At 36.5% G+C, this 22,385-nt stretch overlaps 1 protein-coding gene across 7 annotated transcripts in view; it reads right to left on the bottom strand.

Annotated features, from left to right (window-relative positions):
- Nucleotides 1-1,110: 1,110 nt before the first annotated feature.
- LOC113606889 (serine protease inhibitor Kazal-type 10-like) overlaps nt 1,111-22,385 on the bottom strand; it is a 90,286-nt gene continuing 69,011 nt past the window's right edge. For 3 of the 7 annotated variants that reach the window (XM_027081678.1, XM_027081677.1, XM_027081680.1), the window contains 4 exons: nt 14,403-14,501; nt 13,507-13,544; nt 12,451-12,565; nt 10,911-11,506 (listed from right to left, as the gene is read on the bottom strand). In XM_027081678.1, coding sequence (XP_026937479.1) covers nt 11,241-11,506; nt 12,451-12,565; nt 13,507-13,544; nt 14,403-14,501 — 518 coding nt within the window. In that variant the 3' untranslated portion in view covers nt 10,911-11,240. Of the gene's footprint in view, nt 2,411-2,757; nt 3,155-3,228; nt 3,607-9,164; nt 9,299-10,910; nt 11,507-12,450; nt 12,566-13,506; nt 13,545-14,402; nt 14,502-22,385 lie in introns of those variants that run through there. The other 4 variants (XM_027081681.1, XM_027081679.1, XR_003427751.1 and 1 more) reach the window with 4 other exon arrangements.

Raw genomic sequence — 22,385 nt, 5'->3', positions numbered from 1 at the left:
AGAGACATAAAAATATTTTGATATATTTTTGCAACCCCAATATTTTTTGTATTTTTTAAAAACATACAAATGGCTAAACGCATTTTAATAATTTAGCCACTCTGCCCCTACTTCACCTCATACATGGATCAGATTTTCACCATTATCTCATACCACAAAAAATTATAAAAGTGAATTTGTTATAATTCTTCTGTTTTCCTCAATAGTTTCACTAATAGATAATCTGATAGTTTCAGATTATCACTGTATATGTATGTGTTCATATATATGTTTGTATATATGTAACCATATACGTGTATATATATAATTTGTGTAGTGATGGCAGTGTTGGTAATTTACATAAATAAACAATAGTGTGTGTATCCTTACATGAGCTGCTTTTTAGGCATCTTTAAAAATGTTTGTTTAGATGTTTAGAAATACAGTTGATTTTCTTCACCTCTATGTAATATTCCAATCTGTGATTTTATGAAAATTATTTTATATTCCTGTAAGTGGAAAATTAGGGTTTTTTAAAAATAAATATCTGTTTGAGTCCCTGCTTTCAATTTTATTTTACTTATTTTTTAAAATTTTATTTATTTTTGGCTGCATTGGGTCTTCATTGCTGTGTGCAGGCTTTCTCTAGCTGCAGCAAGCAGGGGCTACTCATCGCATTGGCTTCTCTTGTTGTGGTGCACAAGCTCTAGGTGCACAGGCTTCAGTAGTTGTGGCTCGTGGGCTCTAGAGCACAGGATCAGTAGTTGTGGCACACTGGCTTAGCTGCTCCGCGGCACGTGGGATCTTCCCGGACCAGGGCTTGAACCCGTGTTCCCTGCATTGACAGGTGGATTCTTAACCACTGCACCACCAGGGAAGCCCAAAATTAGTTGTTGTTGTTTTTTGCGGTACGCGGGCCTCTCACTGTTGTGGCCTCTCCCGTTGCAGAGCATAGGCTCCGGACGCACAGGCTCAGTGGCCATGGCTCACGGGCCCAGCCGCTCCACGGCGTGTGAGATCTTCCTGGACTGGGGCACGAACCCGTGTCCCCTGCATCGGCAGGTGGACTCTCAACCACTGTGCCACCAGGGAAGCCCCCTAAATTAGTTTTTTTTAATCCTCTTCTTTTTCTAGGGTGAACAATTCCACTTTAAACACTGTTTTTTGATGCCTGTATATAACAAGGTTTATGCTCAATAATAAAACTGTGAATAATGGGATATTTTTACCTTGTCTGAAATGACGGATGGTTTTATATAGCTGGCAAGATTCTATTTCTTGAACTTAGTGTAAGAATGACACTTCATCTTACTTTTTGAAGGACTATTCTGTTATAGATATTTTTGATAAAATTTGCTGTTAAAACTTAAAATATAAAAAAAATTAAAAGTTTACCTTTTTCAATTCCCACATTAATCAGTATGAACTTACAGTTTCACGTGTCTCTCTTAAGGGTACAAAAGCAGTTTCTGCAACCATCACACAAAAGGTAAATTGAAAAGAAGAAGATGAACAGGGGAAAACAATGTTTCTGGTGGGAAGTACCCACATCTATGCAAATCACCTACTCAAACACAGCAAGTAATGAGGTGAGGCTTTTGTGGTAGTATCAAAATAATCATCTCACAAAATAACTTCAAATCTGGAAATAGAATTCTAAATTCATCTCACTCTGAAAAATAAGTATGGCTTAATAATCACCAAACCCTGCTGTGGAGATACCACTTTTTTTCATTTTTATAAATAGAGACATCCTAGTCAGAGAAGACAATGCCTTGCTTAAGGCCACTTAATATGAAGAAGTTAATTACTACTTAGTATTCAACTCGAGTATCATGGATCTTGTTAATATCTCACAGCTACTTTACTCTGAAATTCATGGGCCATCTTGTGCTTTAAGAAAGATAAGTTTTCAGCAGAGGGATCAATTACTTCTCTCCTTACACAAAGCCTTGACTTTAGTGGACTCAGAGCCAGCAAACAACAAATAGGATTGTCAAGGATACCAGATCTAGAGGACTTTTTTACTGCTCACACTCTGCATTTAGCAACAATGAAATCTGACCTCCAAAAAGGGGGAAAAAATCAGGTAAATATCTTTAATCATAAATAAACAGAAAACTAAATTTTACTGCTCATTCTAACCCCCTCTGTCTCTACCTTTCTAAGGGGGGAAATGAGAAAAAGCAATCTACTGATGTAATTTTTAAATAGGTATTTGTAACATTTCATTTTGCCCGTTTAAGTATTACATACCCAACAGCAATCTCCTTCATTCCTAGGTAATAGCAGTTGTTTCCTACATTTCCTAAAATATGTTAGTTGCTTCATCCAGGTCTGAAAATTTTACTCACCAAAATAAAGAGGACATGCCAAGCCAATAATGAAAATAACTTTGATCCATGATGAGAAGAGAGACATCTTATCAAGTCTGTAGAATAAATGCATAGGAATGCTTATAACACATGGCACAGGGACAAATTGCCCATTTCCAAATGAAAGTTTCTTACAGCTAAGGGAACTGCCCCCCTCTCCTAGGTTTGTAATTATGGTGGGAATCTTCCCCCCAACCCACAGGACATACATGTGAACAGAAGGCCTTGTAGAAGACTTGAGAGAAACACTAGGACAAGTTCTCTTTGCCCATTTAAGGAGGAGCGGTTTACTCTCCCAACCCTTGGCTCAGCCAAGGAGCCTGGCTGCATTTAAGGAAATATGCACTTTGGAATTTCAGTTTTTCCTCAGAAAACAGAAATAGTTATTTCAGGAAGGACTGACCTGCAGCAGTCCTCACAGCAATGTGACACACCAGGGCTACCTCCACAGCATCCCCACCTGACCTACCTGAAACAGAGAAGGCCATGGAGAGTGAGGTCTGCAGCTCCAGGGACTATGCCTATTTTGATTCCCTTTCCTTCTCAACCACTTCCCCCAGCTGAAGAGTCTCCTGTATTGGACTGTTGGTGACCAGCCTGGTGGGGTAAAAGAGATGGCCCCCAGCAGATAAGACCCTGAGGTTTTCTGTGTTCTTCCTCACGAAGATCTCACACAGATCATCTCTCAGCAGGGGTTTGGGACAATTTTATCTGATGAACACATGTATGAGGAAGGGAGAAGGTGACAACAATTCTTTGAAACTCTAAGGTACAGAAGAGATGGGAAGCTTTCCGAGTTCCTGAGTTGAAAAGAAAGGATAATCAAAACAAGAAAGAAAAGAATGAGTTTGGGGAACTATAATTAGATACCTACCTACACCCTTAGTATTTTGAAGGACAGTAGAAGTTCATTAGACTCAATGGGAGATTTCATTTTTATTAAACTTTTTATCTTGAGTTGAATGGAGATTCTCATCAAGCCGTAAGCACTAATGCGGAGAGTTCTTGTGTTCCTTTTAATCAATTTCCCCCACTGAGAAGATCTTGTAAAATTATGGTACAAATTCACAACCAAGAATGTTCAAAAAGACTGTCAGGGCAACCAGCTATGGAAACCTGAGGTAGAGGACAGAATGTGAATATTAAGAAGAGAAAGAAGGCTTGGGAATGAAACTGAGACCACAGGGGACAATGCCCTCAACTATATGATGAATAATTTGATCTTTACCTCAAAGTAAAGTGGGAAACTGTGCAAAGTAAAGTGGGAAACTGTGCAAAGTAAAGTGGGAAACTGGAAGTAGTAGGAAGAGGTATATAATATGAGCTATTTAATTAATCTGCTTCACAGTCTGACTCTGTGGGAAGAACTTTGGCAAATGAAAGTCCTGAGTTCAAATGCCATCTACCACTGAGTAACCTTGAGACAATATTCAGACTTTCTAATCCATTATTTCCTAATTTTAAATGTGGGAATAATTTCTGTCTCAACGATTTGCCATAAATATTAGGGATAAAATATTAAAACAGGATGCACTTAAAGTTGTGCTAGATTACATGTGTCACCCTAACCGAACCTTTTTTTTTTTCAGTGAAGAAAGCCAAGATTGAGAAAAGAACCTTTGAGTCTAGCACTGTTCCGTGCCAATTTAATGGGAGGATACAAAATCTGGTAAGTGCTAAAATTTTTCCTTTATTATAGGAAGTTATTATCATGCTTTCGCTAGATTTTGAATTATTTACATAGATACCATCAGAGACATCTGTGCAGATAATCCTTCTGGCACACGGCCTTGGAGGGTAAAATTAAACTGAAGTTTAGAGTTGAAGTGATTGTACAGTCCTTGAATCCCACAACACTGGATTTTTTCTCTTATGTGCGTTCATTAGCAGAGATTAAGAGCAGAAGACACTGCCTATGAGATACAACAGGCCATGAGGTTTCTAAATTAACCATGAAAGGGAATGTTAGATGTGTGGGTTATTTGATGCATATTTTTTCTGAAAATGTTTAATGTGCATAAATACATTTATACTGTAAAGTTACAGATATTTAATATACAACTATACTAAAATCACATATAAATATATGCATATGTGTATATATGCAGATATATGCATGTGTATATATGTCTATATATGTATGTATATAATTCTATATATCTATATATTCACAAATATACTAACATTTACATGTAATAACACATATATATGTAATAACATTAACAATATAGATACATATATATATATACACACACACACAGAGCATACAGATAGATATACATAGATATCTATATATGTAAGTTATCTAAGTGAGCCCTAAATGTCATCACAAGTATCCTCATAAAAGGGAGACTGAAGAAGATTTGATGCAGACACACAAAGAAGGCCAAATGAAGATGGAGTTAAGAGAGATCTGAAGATGCTGGCCCTAAAGATGACTGGTGATAAATAGATAGATAAAAATAGAGACAGAAGAATAAAATCAAGACATTTCTCTGTAACTCAGTTTTTCATTTAACAATCAATGGTATATCTTCATATAAGCATATACAAACACACAATTCCTTTTAAGTTATTCTTGCTACCAGTGTTGTAATGAACATGGTTGTGCAGGTCACTACATGCTCATTCAATTAGTTCTATATTTTTAGTAGTTGCATTTTTGAGTCACATAATATGTGCAGTTTAAATTTTAAAGATAAGACCAGTTTACTTCCTGAAAGCCTTATATCATCTTACTATGAAAAAGACAGATTACAAGTATGGTTGGTTCTCTGTATCTCACCAAATGAGTGTCATCTGAAATATTCATGTTTTCACACTCACAGTTAAATATATACAAAAATATAAAGTGTATATATTTGGATGATTTTGTTCAGTGACAAAATTTCTCCATCTGGGAATAAGCTGAAATTGTTTATTAAATAAGTTAATGAAGTCATAATTTCTATTTTTTTACTTTTAAGAATTTTCATCTACAAACATGGTTTAACTTCCAAATTATTTAAGTGCTGAATATGTGAAGAAAATATTCCTCTCTAATTAATACAATTCATAGTTATGTTCTGTAAATGAGAAATTTGGAAATCTTTGGAGAAACTTCCTGTTATATATACATATACAAATGGAACAGCTTATTTGAAGTGGTGATGGGTGAACTTTGGCTACCCGGCCTCTTTTGTCTATTTAGAGTTAACTCTAGCTGGAGAACGCTGAACTACATGTCTGTGTTTCCTCTCTCATATTCCAAAGTTTATGGTGCTTAGGAGATCCTGTTAGATGATCCCTGAGCACAATATAATGCAGTCTGTTTTACACTGTCACAAGGTTCCCCTGCCCCAAATATATATTCCAGCTTTATTGAGTATGACATAACAGGCATACCTTGGAGATACGGAAGGGTTTGGTTCCAGACTGCTGAAACAAAGTGAATATTGCAATGAAATAAGTAACATAAATTTTTTCGTTTCCCAATGCAAATAAAAATTATGTTTACACTATACATATGTAGCCTATTAAGTGTGCCATAGCACTGTGTCTTAGAAACAATGTACACGCCTTAATTTAAAAATACTTTATTGCTAAAATATGCTAACCATTATCTGAAAACACAGGGTTGCCACAAACCTTCAACTTTCAAAAAACACAGTATCTGAAAAGTACAATAAAGGAAAGCATGCCAAAAGACTAATGAACATAGATGAAGCAGTCCCCAACAAAATATTAGCAAACCTAATTCAACAGTATGTTAAAAGGATCATACAACATGATCCAGTGAGATTCATCCCAGGGATACAAGGATGGTTCAATTTCCAGAAATCAAACAATATGATACACCACACTAACAAACTGAAGAATAAACGTCATAATGATTATCTCAATAGATGCAGAAAAAGCTTTTGACAAAATTCAACATCCATTTGTGATAAAAAAGTGAGTATAGACAGAACACACCTCAACATAGTAAATGCTATCTATGACAAGTCCACAGCTAACATTATACTCAATGGTGAAAAGTAGAAAGCATTTCCTACAAGATCAGGAAAAAGACAAAGATGCCCACTCTTGCCACTTTTATTCAACATAGTATTGGAAGTCTAGCTGCAGCCATCAGAAAAGAAAAAGAAATAAAAGGAATCAAAATTGGAAAGGAAGAAGTAAAACTGTCACTGACTGTAGATGACATGATACTATACACAGAAAATCTTAAAGATGCCACCAAAAAAACTACTAAAGCTCAGCAATGAATTCAGCAAAGTTGGAAGATACAAAATTAATATACAGAAATCTATTGCATTTCTATATACTAACAATGAACTTTAGAAAAGAAAATTAAGAAATGAACACCATTAAGAAACTAAGAAAACAATTGCATCAAAAAAATAAAATACCTAGGAATAAAAAGACCTGCACCCAGAAAATATAAGAAACTGGATGAAAGAAGTTGACAATGACACAAACAGATGGAAACATTTGCTGTGATGGAAAGATTTACCATGCTCATGGATTTGAAGAATTAATGTTATTAAAATGATCATAGTACCCAAGACAATCTACAGATTCAGTGCCAAAACATCAAAGGCATTTTTCACAGAACTAGAACAAACAGTCCTAGAATTTGTATGGAAACACAAAAGACCCTGAATAGCCAAAACAATCTTGAGAAAGAAGAACAAAGCTGGAGGTATCACACGCCCTGATTTCAAACTATACTACAAAGCACCATGATCAAAACAGTATGGTACTGGCACAAAAACTGACACATAGATCAGTGGAGCAAAATAAGACCCCAAAAATGAACCCATACTTATATGGGCAATTTATCTACAACAAAGGAGGCAAGAATATACAATGCAGAAAAGACAGCCTCTTCTATAAATGATGTTAGGAAAATTGGACAGCTACACACATAAGGATCAAACTGGACTCTTCTCTCACACCAGGCACAAAAATAAATTCAAAATGGATTAAATATTTAAATGTTAAGACCTAAAACCATAAAACTTTTTGAAGAAAACATAAGCAGTACACTCTTTGACATAAGTCTTAGCAATTTTGTTTTTGGATATGTCTCCTCAGGCAAGGAAGACAAAAGCAAAAAAACCCAAATGGGACTACATCAAACTAAAAAGCTTTTGGACAGAGAAGGAAACTATCAACAAATCTAAAAGGCTGCCTACTGAATGTGGGAAGATATGTGCAAACTTATTTCTCACAAGGGATTAATATCCAAAATATACAAAAAACTCATATAACTCAGTATGAGAAAAACAAACAACCCAATTAAAAATTGGGCAGAGGACCTGAATAGACATGTTTCCAAAGAAGATCTACAGATGGCCAACAGGCACATGAAAAGATGCTCAACATCACTAATCATCAGGGAAATGCAAATCAAAACCAAAATGATATATCACCTCATATCTGTCAGAATGGCTACTATCAGAAAGACAACAAATAACAAATGTTGGCAAGGATGTAGACAAAGGGGGACCCTCATGCACTGTTGGTGAGAATGTAAATTGGTGACGTCTCAATGGAAAACAGTATGGAGATTCCTCAAAAATTAAAAAAAAGAACTACCATATGATCCAGCAATTCTACTCCTGGGTATTTATGCAAAAAAAAAAAAAAAAAAAAAGAAAAGAAAAAACCCCCACTAAGTTGAAAATATAGATTCACCCCTATATTCATTCCAACATTATTTACAGTAACCAACATACAGAAGCAACTTAAGTGCCCAATCAATAGATGAATGTATAAAGAAGATGTGATAGTGATACACACACACACACACGCCAGAGTATTATTTAGCTATAACAAAGAACAAAATCTTGCCATTTGCAGCAACATGGATGAACATAGAGGGTATTATGCTAATTGAAATAATTCAGACAGAGAAAGACAAATACTATATGATTTCACTTATACGTACAATCTAAAAAACAAAAACAAATGAAACGAAACACAACTAAACAGAAACAGAGTCACAGATACAGAGAACAAACCAGTAGTTGTCAGATGTCAGAGGGGAGGGGGTTGGGGGCTGAAGAGAAATAGGGGAGACAGATTAAGAGGTACAAACTTTCAGTTACAAAATAAATCAATCACAGCTATGAAATGTACAGTGCGGGGAATCCAGTCAATAATTATGCAATATCTTTGTGTGGTGACAGAAGACAATTAGATTTATCATGGTGATCGTTTTGAAATGTACAGAAATATAGAATCACTATGTGTGTACCAGGAACCAACACAGTGTTGTAGGTCAATTATACTTCAAAAACAAACTCATGGAAAAAGAGATCAGATTTGTGGTTACCAAAGATAGGGGGTGAGGAGAGATGGAATTGTATGAAAGTAGTTGAAAGGTAAAAACTTCCAGTTATAAGATAAATAAGTACTAGGCTTGCAATGAACAACATGTTAAATATAATTAACACTGCTGAGCATTATATATGAAAGTTAAAAGAGTAAATCCTAAGAGTTCTCATCACAAGAAAAAATTTTTTTCTATTTCTCTAATTTTGTATCTGTACGGGATGATGGATGTTCACTAAACTTACTATAATTATTTCATGATATATGTAAGTCAAATCATTACGCTGTACATCTTAAACTTACACAGTGCTGTATGTCGATTATATCTCAATAAAACTGGAAGAGAAAAAAGAGGTATGCAGTAACAATTGTTGGTGAGGATGTGGAGGAAACGGAATTCTCATACATTACTGGTGGGAATGGTTAAGAAGATACAGCCACTTTGAAAAATACACTGATAGGTTCTGGAAGAGCGCAAGATAAACCTACCATACAAAGCATCCATTCTACTCTTGGGTGTTTAACCAAGAAAAAATGAAAAGAAAAAAAGACTTGTATAGTAATGTTCATAGCACCATTTTTCTTAATAACCAAAAAGTGGCAACAATTCCAGTGTTCATAACCTAGTGAAAAAGTAAAACAAAACATGGTATATCAATATAAAATGGAATACTATTGAACATTAAAAAGTAATGAACTACTGATGTATAAGCTACAGTGTGAATGAACCACAAAAACCTGTAAAATGAAAGAAGCAGATATAAAAACAACATACTGTTGCATTGTCTTTACAGAAAATGTCTAGAAAAGGTAAAACAAGAGAATACAATGTAGATGAGTAGTTGCCTTGGGTTGGGGGTAGGAAGAGGGCATGACCTCCAAAGGATGAGAGGCACATATTTGGGGGTGATGTAAACACTCTAAACTTTAATTGTGTTGATGGTTGCTTATCTCTCTCCCTCTCTCTCTCTCCCTCTCTCTATATATATTTCAATTATTACATCATGTCTAAAACTGATTAATTTTGGGTATGTAATTACAACAATAAACTGGTTTTTAAAAAGAATAAAATTTCAAGCTTTGTATTCAAACTCTCTTTACCAAAAGGTCAGGTTTAAAATACTGTAAGATTTCCTGTGTCTCATTTTCATAATATGTAAAATAGAGAGCTGATGTCTACCTAATGTGATCCTTAGAAGAACTGAGTTAGGTAACGTGTAGAAAACTGTTTCACAGAGCTTTTGAGGAGAACAGTCATGCAAAAAGGAGGATTTCCATTCATTAGTGGATAATACCTTTAATCGATAACATTTAAATTCCTAGATGATAAGTAAAAGCAGAGCTGATCATTGTTATCTTATTTCTCGCATCTAAGTAGGGCTTGACACATAGACCTTTATTTATGTGGAATTTTAAAAAAAAGAATACATAAATGAATACACATGTTCACTGAAGAACTTTTTCACAAAGTCCTCTGCAAAGAAAAAGTGGTGCAATTGGCCGAAAGCATTTTTATAACGTTGCTCTACAAATTAACATTCTAATGGATACTTTCCTTAAGAGGGATATTTGAGATTTTAAATGATTTAATAGCTCCCACACTGATTACTCTTTAGATGTAAAAGTATCTATTGATAAGAACAGCATGCCTAGCATAGCCTATGTCATAGATTCCCAGTTGTCATTCAACAGTCAACCTACATTTCTGCCACTACATTCAAGGTCTGAATGATCCTTTGGGCACACAACTAAAGCCTGCTTCTTGGGGCTGGAAAACTGAGACTAATGGAGAGACATCTGACTTGGCTCTAATAAAGCAAGTCCTAAGTCAATAAAGGCCGTGTTGCTTCTCATCCCAGGAGCACCCACTTACCTCTCAACTGACTTGTGATCAAGAATGAAAAACATAGAAATTTTTCCCAAGCCTCATAAATCTTATATTATCTTTCTATACATTCTGAAATTTATTCAATTATAGACATACCCGAGGTCTTAGAGTCAGTATTACCTAAGATTCATGATCATAATATTACCTGGGGTGCTTGTTAGATTTCAATTTCCCATAAACCTCTCCTAGAAGTTCTGAATCTTTAGAACAGACAGAATCCAGTTATCTGTACTTTTTTTTTTGGTGGTACGTGGGCCTCTCACTGTTGCGGCCTCTCCCGTTGAGGAGCACAGGCTCCGGATGCGCAGGCTCAGCGGCCATGGCTCACGGGTCCCAGCTGCTCCGTGGCATGTGGGATCTTCCCAGACCAGGGCACGAACCCGTGTCCTCTGCATCGGCAGGCGGACTCTCAACCACTGTGCCACCAGGGAAGCCCTGTACTTTTTATAAATACCCAAGTAATCTAATATTTGGTCATATTTGGAAAATATCTTTTTGGCTATAGGTATCAAAAATTGTTTATGTCTTAACCCATTACCCAACGAAATAAACAAGGGGCATGTTAAAATAAAATGTAACACCATTTAACATTTCATGGAGCAAAATATTTAGGGTTTTAAATTGCATTAGGTTTTACATTATCAAACATATAACTAAGATACTAATTTTTCAAACTGTCATTGAAGAACTGAACATAGAGAGTAAAAATGCTGAAATGAAAGGATCTTAAAGTTAGAAAGAACTTGGAATATACTACATTCCACCTTGTATTCTACAGGGTTCACCTGGTCCTCTAAGAATGGAAGACCCCGACTCTGCAACTCTAATTGTCTGTAGAATCCACTGCAAAATGGGATCACAGTAGAAGTTGTAGGAATGTGTTGCTCCAGGAAAAAGTCAGCATTCACTATAATGAGCAATAGCAAATTTGCCACCACTTTTTCTGTAGAAAGAATCAGACAGAAAGTGAAAAAAAATTATTAAAAGAACACATAAAATTAAACACTGTGGCAGTACACAAAATGTTTCTAAATGAGGAGATCTGAACTATGGGACATTACAGAAAGGCTGTGCTCTACTTCCAGAAGGAGCTGGACCCTGCCTGCTCCCCTGCCTTATACATGTCCTCTCCCTACTGTGGGGCTGTTTGATCCTTCCTACCTGCTCAGTCCTGACTCAGTCTTTGGACTAGACCTAAGAAAGGAAGTCATTAGGCATTGTGTTAATCCAGATTTTCCAAGAGGCAGAAACAATTTTGGGAGTAAGTGGGCAAAGATTTTATGAGGAACACATGTGTAACAAAACGGGGGAGTGTTGCAGAAAAGGCTGGCAAAGCTTTAGACCACAAACTCCTTCCAAGTGGAGGAGAGGGGGATGTGAGTTTGGGTGGAGGTGTCCTAGACTGCTCTGCACTCTCAGGAAGGTTTCAAAGACCATGATGATTTCAGGAGACAAAGTTGACAATCACATGATTTCAGTGTGTAATCATGAGTCTGTTCTTTGCTCAATTATGCCCCCTGTGGCTGGAGGTCTGCAAGGCTGATTCTCATGACTTCAGTGAGATCTTCTGTTGAGCATCAGAGCTTTGGAATAACATCATCTTGGCCACTAGTCAGCCATTAGTAGTTCATAATCAATTAAATTAAGCTAAGTTAACTAGTTCTTTCATTTGCAAAACATCCAGCATGGTTATAGTGATAGTTTAATACTACTTTCAGAAGTAAGAATTTTAAGACATGGTAGAAGTGTGTCTCCTTGGCTTTTAGAGAAATATTATAGTTATTTTCTGTGTATGTTGTGTCTACATTATCAGCAAATGAATTTTCTTATCATTTCATGATTTTTTAATTACTTTGGAAGAGTAAATATTCACTATTGTGTTCTTACTTGAGTGAACCGCAAAAAAAACACAGTTATTGCAGTAAGTGTGGCCATTGGTTGCAAAGACTGGATGATATTCTTTTGTGCATGTTTTCACACCACTGTATGGACCACATTCTACCTGTCAAATATAGAGAGATAATATACATTAGACAATGAATATTTGAATACAATCTTCTTAAATCTTAATATGAAATGCCATACATCCAGAAAAGGATAAATACAATATATGTTTAGATTTAAAGAGTCACATCCAGTAAATAAGAAACTAATATCAGTATTTTTATAGAAATAGTGTATTAACAAAAAGGCCATGCAACTGGCTGAGTTTATTTTTATAATGTAACCAATTTCCCACCCCCACCCATGACCTTCCCCTCCTAGGTGATATTTTTCTTATCACTCTCTCACTCACACAAACACACACACACACACAAGAAAGTCACCAAACTGAGTTTCTACCTCCCTCTAGAATTTCACTACATATCAATACATATATATTTTCACTATATTTATATATTTCATAGTTTTGGGTATCTTGGTAATTTTCACAAATAAATGATACAATATGTATTCTATATGCCTTTCTTTTTATACTCCCTTATGACCTTTATTTATACTGATGTTCAGAGCTGTAATTTACTTTCACCCTTAAGTAATATTCCACTATTTGGCCATATAGAAATCATCACTGTCTATTCTCCTACACACTGGTAATTGGGATGGTGCTTTTTTCCCTTTCATTTTGTTAGGATGAATAATTCTACTCTAAACATACTTTCTATAGCTCTCAGTTTTGTATGCAGCAAGTAACTACCCATGATAGGAAATTTAAGGTAATAGGATAAATACGCTATCACCTTGTATAGACACTGCTAAATGGTTTTGTATTACTTGCTAGATTCTATTTCTTAACCTTGATGTAATAATAATACATACACACTTTTACTTTTTGAAGGAGTGTTTTTTACATTCTGTTTGATCAATTTTGCTGTGATTTTAAAAACTGAAAATGGTTAAAAATTTACATTTCAACTTCCAAATGAACCAGCAGTAACTTACCCAATGCTTGTAACTTGATGTTTTTGTAAGAGCAGTTTCTGCAACCACAGAACAGTTTAAAAAAATAAGAAGCCCACACACACAGTGGCAGTAGAAATCTATGTAAGTGGCCAATTCAAGGAACTACAACTAATGAGGTAAGAATTTTGTAGTAGTAACAAAAACATAAATTCTCAAATATATACAAATCTTAGAAAAAAATAATCCCCCAATTATTCTAGCTTTGTGAAAAATGGTATTATGTATTATATTTTTTAGTAACTCCTAATACCCTGCTTGAAGATACCAATTTTTTAAAGCTCTGTAAAAGAGACATTTCACTGTGATGAAGACAATGCCCTGGGTGAAGTCACTTAAATGTGAAGAAATTCTGCTCAATATCAGGGTATTATTCAATACCTATATAACAGCTCCTTTTATTCCCCTAATTTTATGGGCCACCTTGAACTTTAAGGAAGATAACTGGTCAACAGAGGTATGAATGAGTTCTTTCTTAACACAATGCCTTAATTTTGGGGACTCAGAGCTGATAACTAAAACTTTAGATTTACAAGGAATACCAGATCTAGAAGAGCTCATTCTTTCCCCACACTTTGTAATTACAACCATAGAATCTGGGCCCCAAAAGGAAAAATAATTTAGTTAAACGAAGAGATAAGGTCTACTGCCCATTCTAATGCACCACTCTGTTTTAACTTCTCTAATATGGGAAATGAGAAGAAGCAATTCAATGATGAAACATTTAAAAGGAATTTATAGTAAACCCTGTGTCACTTTACCAATTTAAGAATTACGAATCAATGAAACCACCACTACATTCCTACGTTACAGCAAAATGCTTCCTGCATTTCTAGGATATATGAAGTGTTTTCCCCAAGACTGAAAAATTTACTCACCAGAATAAAGAGTAATGGCCAAGATGATGAAAATCACTTTGATCCATGATGAGGTGAGAGGCATTTTATCGAATCTGTCAGAGAAACTCCTCAGGATGTCTGAAACAATGGCACAGAGATACATGGCCCATTTCCAACAGACAGGTAAATGAAATCTAGACAAACTTAGAAAGTGTTTTACTTGTAGAGGAACTACTCCAACTCCCTAGATCCCAAGTTAAGGTGGACTGTCCCATCTGTTGCTCCCCCAACCCTACAATTCAGCAAGAAATATCACGACATCAGAAGACTGCCCTAAAGTGTGAGAGAAAACCCATGAAAAGTGCTCTGTGAATAGGTGAGAAGAAGCTGATTATTCTCCCCAATCTTTGAGTCAACCCACAAGGAGCCTGGCTGCACTTCGAGTAAACATGCACATTTGAATCTCTGTGTGTTCTTCTGACAAACAGCAATAGGTATTTCTGGAATGATAAATCTGGAGCAATACTGACAGCAGTGTTCCAGGGCTACTCCCCTAGGTTCCCCACTTGACCTGCCTGACGGAGAGATCAAGAGTGAAGCAACAGTGGCTATCTAATTCACCTTTCCTTCCTGACCATCCATCTCCACTCTTACTGACTTGTGAGTGAGGAGATTGGTGGGGTAATACAGAGCACTCAGGGCAGATAAGAGGCAGAGATATTCCGTGTCTTGCCTGGGGGGTATTCAGTAGGTCAGGAGTGATGCCTCACTGATATCTTGCAATACATGTTCCCTCAGCAGGGGGCTTGGGACCGTTTGATCTGATGAACCCAGAAGTATGAGGAGGAAAGAAGGAAATACCTGCAGTTATAGATTTTACAGTAAGAAGGTATGTGGGGAAAAAAGAAATGTGAAAACTTTCCAAGCATGTGAGTTGGAAAGGAACAAGAGAATCAAGCAGGAAAAAAGAAGAGTTTGGAAATGTCAATTCAACTGGGGTCTAAACTCTTAGAACTTTTAAGAAAAATCACCATTTGCTAAAGTATCTCTTATACAAACTACCTGTTAAAGAAAGAATAAAACTTGATGAAAGTGCTGGGGAGAAAAAAATTTTTTTTTTCTCTACCCTTCTAAGTTCTTCTGGTTGGTCTAAGGATTAAATTGACATAAGAGACATTCACAGGAGAAAATCAAATTTAATTATTTAAATACGGCGAATCCAAACATGAGAAATCCCAAAGACAGGCAAAATGATACACGCGCGGGCTTGCGTGCTAGGTTCCTCCCTGTCTACCACACCCAGTTTATATTATACTCTAGGTATCTCTGGTGATAGCTCCCTTCCTGGAACAGGTCCTCTATCTACATTCTTTAGGCAGTTAGGTCAAAGGTTCTTCCTGAGTCTTTTCTTTCTTAAAAACAATCAACCCAAAATAATCCTCATGCCAAAGAGATCCATTTAGGGGTGGCAAATTTTCCTTCCCTTAAAAAGCAAATCTATTAGAGGTCAAGTTAATGTTGTTCAATAAGTTTTCATTCTAATGAATACATAAAGAATAGACACCTGAGATATTAAATTATATTTATAATTTATTTACAAATTATAAAGGGTGTTACATTTATCACCCTTCCATTCCCCAAAATATTTATGGAGTCATTACCATGAACCTGACATGGTAATTATGGTATACTCTTATTTTCAAATATTAATTGTACATTTCATTAGAAAAAAAATTTTAAATGAGCATTTGGCTTTCCAGTTAAGCATAATTCTCACTGGCTTAGAAGTGGACAGGAATGGACCACCATCTGTCATCTACCCCAAAATGGAAGACTTAACTTGTGGATGGCGGCCCAGATCTACCCATCTACCTTGGAACCATTACATGGAAACAAATAAAATCGTAAATAAGGGTGCTATAGTCTTTTACGTTTGTTATATTAGTTTAGCCTGTATCCTAACAAATACAGTGAACTTCAACCAACCTTCTGTACAGAGTTGCATTTCTTTGTATGTTAAACACATGTATCATGTCAGTCTCAGTCTAATGATGGAGATGCTAACGGCTAGGAATGTGTGAGGCCTGGAATACTTGTGGCAGCCCCATTTACCCAATGCTGTGGCTGGAATGGCCCTTGTGGTTCTTACTATGATTGCAGGACACAATTCGGGAATGCAAAGTGGATCATATTGTCTGTTTTTCCAGTTATGCTCCAGACATAGGCCATGTGCAATTTTATGTGCTCTCCAAATTAATCTGTATTTTGGGGGTTCGGGGTGGAGATGTGTGAGGAGATCTGATTTACCCAGGTGTCATTTTCTAATAGGGATCAGGAAATCTTCTTAATCTTAATATTAGTGTTTTTCTGCCTGGCAAAACTAAAATTATGCTAGTAAACAAAGGATCACTTTGGCTCTTGAGAACAAGGGAAAAGGAGCCCCAGGGATGCAACAGGTAATTAGTAGCCAAAGGACTCTGAATCTTTAGCAGATAAAACTCTCCTCAGTTGGAGGGTGCAGGCAGTTTTCTTTTCGCATGTTAATTTAATTTCTAAAGTGCTTCTAAAGGCACTCAAAAAGTGGACACTAGTGCTAAACATATTTAAAGACCTTCTAACTTACCTCACCCTTCTCTATACTCTTTTTCTTGTAATCCATACTTGAATTCAGCCTCCATCTCCTGCCCCAGAAGACACAAGTCCCCAACATACTTTTTGTCTATTATCAGGTGTACATGTTTCATGGATGTTCATGAACAGATTTCAGTCACACAAAATAAAATGTTACATTTCTTCACATTCAAGTTTTACCATAAATAATAACCGCATAATATAAGCAATGAAGAGCCAGTGGAAGGCTTGAGTAGGGCAACTACATCAGATTTGTGTCTCAGAAATAGCATTCTTGAAACTCCTAAATATTGAGAGAATGGATAGATTTCCCTAGAAGTCACAAAGAAGGCATATCACATTCATATATGAAAAGACTATATTAGAGAGGGCTCACTGACACATCTGAGCTGTGGCTACTCTGGGAATTTTTGCTATTCAGTGTACCAAGGCTCTGCATTACCTTTTCAATTTTTATTTTAAATTTGCCAGAAAGTGGTATGGGAAATTCCTTCACTTAAGAAGAAGGACAAAGAGGAAGACTGGCTGCAACCCCATGAAATTATTGATAATAAAACTAACTTGGAAAAGTTAAAAAATGTGTACAAATATGAATTTATACAACAACTAAGTGGAGAAGCTGGCATTAAAACTCAGTTCTACAGCCCCATCCATTAGCAGACAGGGTGCCTAAAGCCATACTGAGCTCACAGCCACCTCTAAACACACACCCTTGCCATGGCCCTGCCCACCAGAGGAACAAGACCCAGCTCTACCCACCAATGGGCAGGTACCAGTCCCTCTCACCAAGAAGCCTGCACAAGCCTCAGGACCAACCTCACCCACCAGAGGGCACAGACTAGAAGCAAGAGGAGCTATGATCCTACAGCCAGCAGAAAGTAAACCACAAACACAGAAAGGCAGACAAAATGAGAGGGCAGAGAAATATGTTCCAGAAGAAGGAACAAGTAAAAACCCACAAGAACAACTAAATGAAGTAGAGATAGGCAACCTACCTGAAAAAGACTTCAGAGTAATGATAGTAAAGATGATCCAAGATCTCAGAAAAAGAATGGAAGCACAGACTGAGAAGTTATAAGGTATGCTTAACAAAGAGCTAGAAGATTTAAAGAACAAATAAATAGAGATGAACAATAACTGGATTGAAAAATACACTAGAAGGAATCAATAGCTGAGGCAGAAGAACAAATAAGTGAGCTGGAAGACAATGGCTGAACTCGCTGCCACAGAACAGAATAAAGAAAAAAGAATGACAAGAAATGAGGACAGTCTCAGAGACCCTCGGGGGCAACATTAAAAGCACCAACATTCGCATCATAGGGCTCCCAGAAGGAGGAGAGAGAGAGATAGGGCCTGAGAAAATATTGTAAGAGATTAAGGGCGAAAACTTCTCTAACATGAGAAAGGAAACACTCACTCAAGTCCAGGAAGCACAGAAAGTCCCACACAAGATAAACCCAAGGAGGAACACACTGAGACACACATTAATCAAACTGACAAAAATCAAAGACAAAGAAAAAGTATTAAAAGCAACAGGGGAAAAGCAACAAATAACATACAAGGGAATCCTCATAAGGTTATCAGCTGATTCTTTTAGCAGAAACTCTGCAGGACAGAAGGGAGTAGCATGATATATTTAAAGTGATGAAAGGGAAAAACCTACAACCAAGAGTACTCTACTCAGCAGGGCTCTCATTCAGATTCAACAGAGAAGTCAAAAGTATAACAAGCAAAAGCTAAGAAAATTCAGCACCACCACACCAGCTTTACAAGAAGTCTTAAAGGAACTTCTCTAGGCAGAAAAGAAAAAGCCACAACTAGAATCAAGAAAATTATGAATGGAAAAGCTCACCAGCAAAGGCAAACATAAAGTAAAGGTAGGAAATCATCCACACACAAATACGATATCAAAACCAGTAATCATGAGAAGAGAGTACTAATACATGATATAGGAAATGCACTGGAAATTAAGAGACCAGCAACTTAAAACAATCTTGTACATATATAGACTGCTGTATCAAAACTTCAAGAGAACCACAAAACCAAAATTTGCAGCAGAAACACAAAAAAGAGAAAGCAATCCAGGGGACTTCTCTGGTGGTCCAGTGGTAAAGAATCTGCCTTCCAATGCACGGGATGTGAGTTCGATTTCTGGTCGGGGAACTAGGTTCCAACACGCCACGGGGCAGCTGTGCCCAGGCACCTCAACTAGAGAGCCTGTGGGCACCAAACTACAGAGCCCACATGCTCTGGAGCCCATGTGCTGCAAATACAGAGCCCACGTGCTCTGCAGCCTGAATGCCACAACTAGAGAAGAGAAAAAACCCGCATGTCGCAAGTAGACAGAAGCCCACATGCCACAAGATCCTGCATGCCTCAACAAAGATCCCATGTGCTGCAACTAAAATCTGACGTACCCAAAAAATATTAAAACTAACTAACTAACTAAATATATATTTAAAAAAAGCAATCCAAACACAACACTAAAGATAGACATCAAATCACAAGAGAAGAGAACAAAAGAGGAAGGGAAGATAAAAAGACCTTCAAAAACAAATCCAGGGGGTTTCCCTGGTGGTGCAGTGGGTAAGACTCTGCGCTCCCAGTGCAGGGCGCCTGGGTTTGATCCCTGGTCAGGGAACTAGATCCTGCAAGCATGCCGCAACTAAGAGTTCACATTGCTGCAACTCTGCATGCCGCGATTTAAGACTCTGGATGTCGCAACTAAGAAGGCCGCATGCTGCAACTAAACAAAAGATCCCATATGCCGCAAGAAAGATCCCGTGTGCTGCAACTAAGACCTGGCACAGACAAAATAAATAAATAAATCTTTTAAAAAATCCAAAACAATTAACAAAATGGCAAAGAACATACATATCGATAATTACCTTAAATGTAAATGGATTAAATTCTCCAACCAAAATACATAGACTGGCTGAATGGATACAAAAACAAGACTCTTATATATGCTGACTACAAGAGACCCACCTCAGATCTAGGGACACATACAGACTGAAAGGGAGGGGATGGAAAAAGGCATTCCATGGAAATGGAAATCAAAAGAAAGCTGGAGTAGCAATACTCATATCAGAGAAAATAGATTTTAAAATAAAGAATGTTACAAGAGACAAAGAAGGACACTACATAATGATCAAGGGATCAATCCAAAAAGAAGATATAACAATTGTAAATATATATGAACCCAACATAGGAGCACCTCAATATATAAGGCAAATGCTAACAGCCATAAAAGGAAAAATTGACAGTAGCACAATAATAGTGGGGGACTTTAACACCCCACTTTCATCAATGGACAGATCATCCAGACAGAAGATCAATAAGGTAAAACAGGCCTCAAATGACACATTAGATCAGATGGCCTTAATTGATATTTATAGAGCATTCCATCTGAAAGCAAGAGAATACACTTTTCTTCTGAAGTGCACATGGAATATTCTCCAGGATAGATCACATCTTGGGCCACAAATCAAGCCTTGGTAAATTCAAGAAACTGAAATCATATGAAGCATCTTTTCCAACCACAACGCTATGAAAATAGAAATAAATTACAGGAAAAAAGAAACTGTAAAAAACACAAACACATAGAGGTTAAACAATATGCTACTAAACAACCAATGGATCATGGAAGATACCAAAAAATATCTAGCGATAAATGACAACAGAAACACAACAGTCCAAAAGCTGTGGGATGCAGCAAAAACAGTTCTAAGAGAGAAGTTTATAGTGATACAAGCTTACCTCAGGAAACAAGCAATATCTCTAATAAACAACCTAACCTTATACCTAAAGCAACGAGAGAAAGAAGAACAAACAAATCCCAAAGTTAAGTAAAAGGAAAGAAATCATACAGATCAGAGCAGAAATTTAAAAAAAAAGAAACAGAGGAGAACAACAGAAAAGATCAATGAAGCTAAAAGCTGGTTCTTTGAGAAGATAAACAAAATTGATAAACCCTTAGCCAGACTCATCAAGAAAAAAAGGGAGAGGACTCAAATCAATAAAATTAGAAATGACAAAGGAGAAGTTACAACTGACCCCACAGATATAAAAAGGATCATAAGAGACTACTACAAACAACTACATGCCAATAACATGGACAACCTAGAAGAATGGACAAATTCTTAGATACAACCTTCCAAGACTGCACCAGTAAGAAACAGAAAATATGAACAGAGCAATCACAAGTAATGAAATTTAAACAGTGATTTAAAAACTTCCAACAAACAGAAGTCCAGGACCAGATGGCTTCACAGGCCAAATTCTATCAAATATTTAGAGAAGAGTTAACACCTACCCTTCTGAAACTCTTCCAAAAGTTGGAGAGGAAGGAACACTCCCAAGCTCATTCTATGAGGCCACCATCACCCTGATAATAAAACCAGACAAAGATACCACAAAAAAAGAAAATTACAGGCCAATATCACTGATGAACATAGACACAAAAATCCTCAACCGAATTTAGCAAACTGAATCCAACAACACATTAAAAGGATCATACGCCATGATCAAGTGGAATTTATCCCAGGGATGAAAGAATTTTTCTATATCTGAAAATCAACCAGTGTGATACACCACATTACCAAGTTGAAGAATAAAGACAATATGATCGTCTCAATAGATACAGAAAACGCTTTTGATAAAATTTAACATCCAGTTATGATAAAAACTCTCCAGAAAGTGGGAATATAGGGAACTTACCTCAACATAATAAAGGCCATATGTGACAAACTGACAGCTAACATCATTCTCAATGGTGAAAAGTTGAAAGCATTCTGCCTAATATCAGGAAAAAGGCAAGGATGTCTCTTGCTGCCACTTTTATTCAACACAGTTTTGGAAGTCCTAGCCATGGCAATCAGAGAAGAAAAAGAAATAAAAGGAATCCAAATTGGAAAAGAAGAAGTAAAACTGTCACTGTTTGCAGATGAAATGATACTATACCTAGAAAATCCTAATGATGCTACCACAAAACTACTAGAGCTCATCAGTAAATCTGGTCATGTTGTGTGATACAAAATTAATACTCAGAAATCTCTTACATTCCTATACACTAACAATGAAAAGATTAGAAAGAGAAATTTAGGAAGCAGTCTCCTTTACCATCTCATCAAAAAGAATAAAATACCTAGGAATAAACCTACCTAAGGAGACAAAAGATCTGTATTCTGAAAACTATAAGATGCTGATGAAAGAAATCAAAGATGACACAAAAAGACAGAAAGATATACCATGTTCTTGAATTGTAACAATCAATATTGTCAAAATGACTGTACTACCCAAGGCAATCTACAGATTCAGTGCAATCCCTCTCAAATTACCAGTGGCATTTTTCACAGAACTAGAACAAAAAATCTTAAAATTTGTATGGAG

This window comes from Aethalodelphis obliquidens, unplaced genomic scaffold (assembly GCF_003676395.1).
Source record: "Aethalodelphis obliquidens isolate GAN/ISIS:26980383/991018 unplaced genomic scaffold, ASM367639v1 scaffold45, whole genome shotgun sequence".
Classification (NCBI taxonomy): domain Eukaryota; kingdom Metazoa; phylum Chordata; class Mammalia; order Artiodactyla; family Delphinidae; genus Aethalodelphis; species Aethalodelphis obliquidens.
Note: the sequence above shows the minus strand (reverse complement) of the source record. Positions and strands in the feature narration are given on the sequence as shown.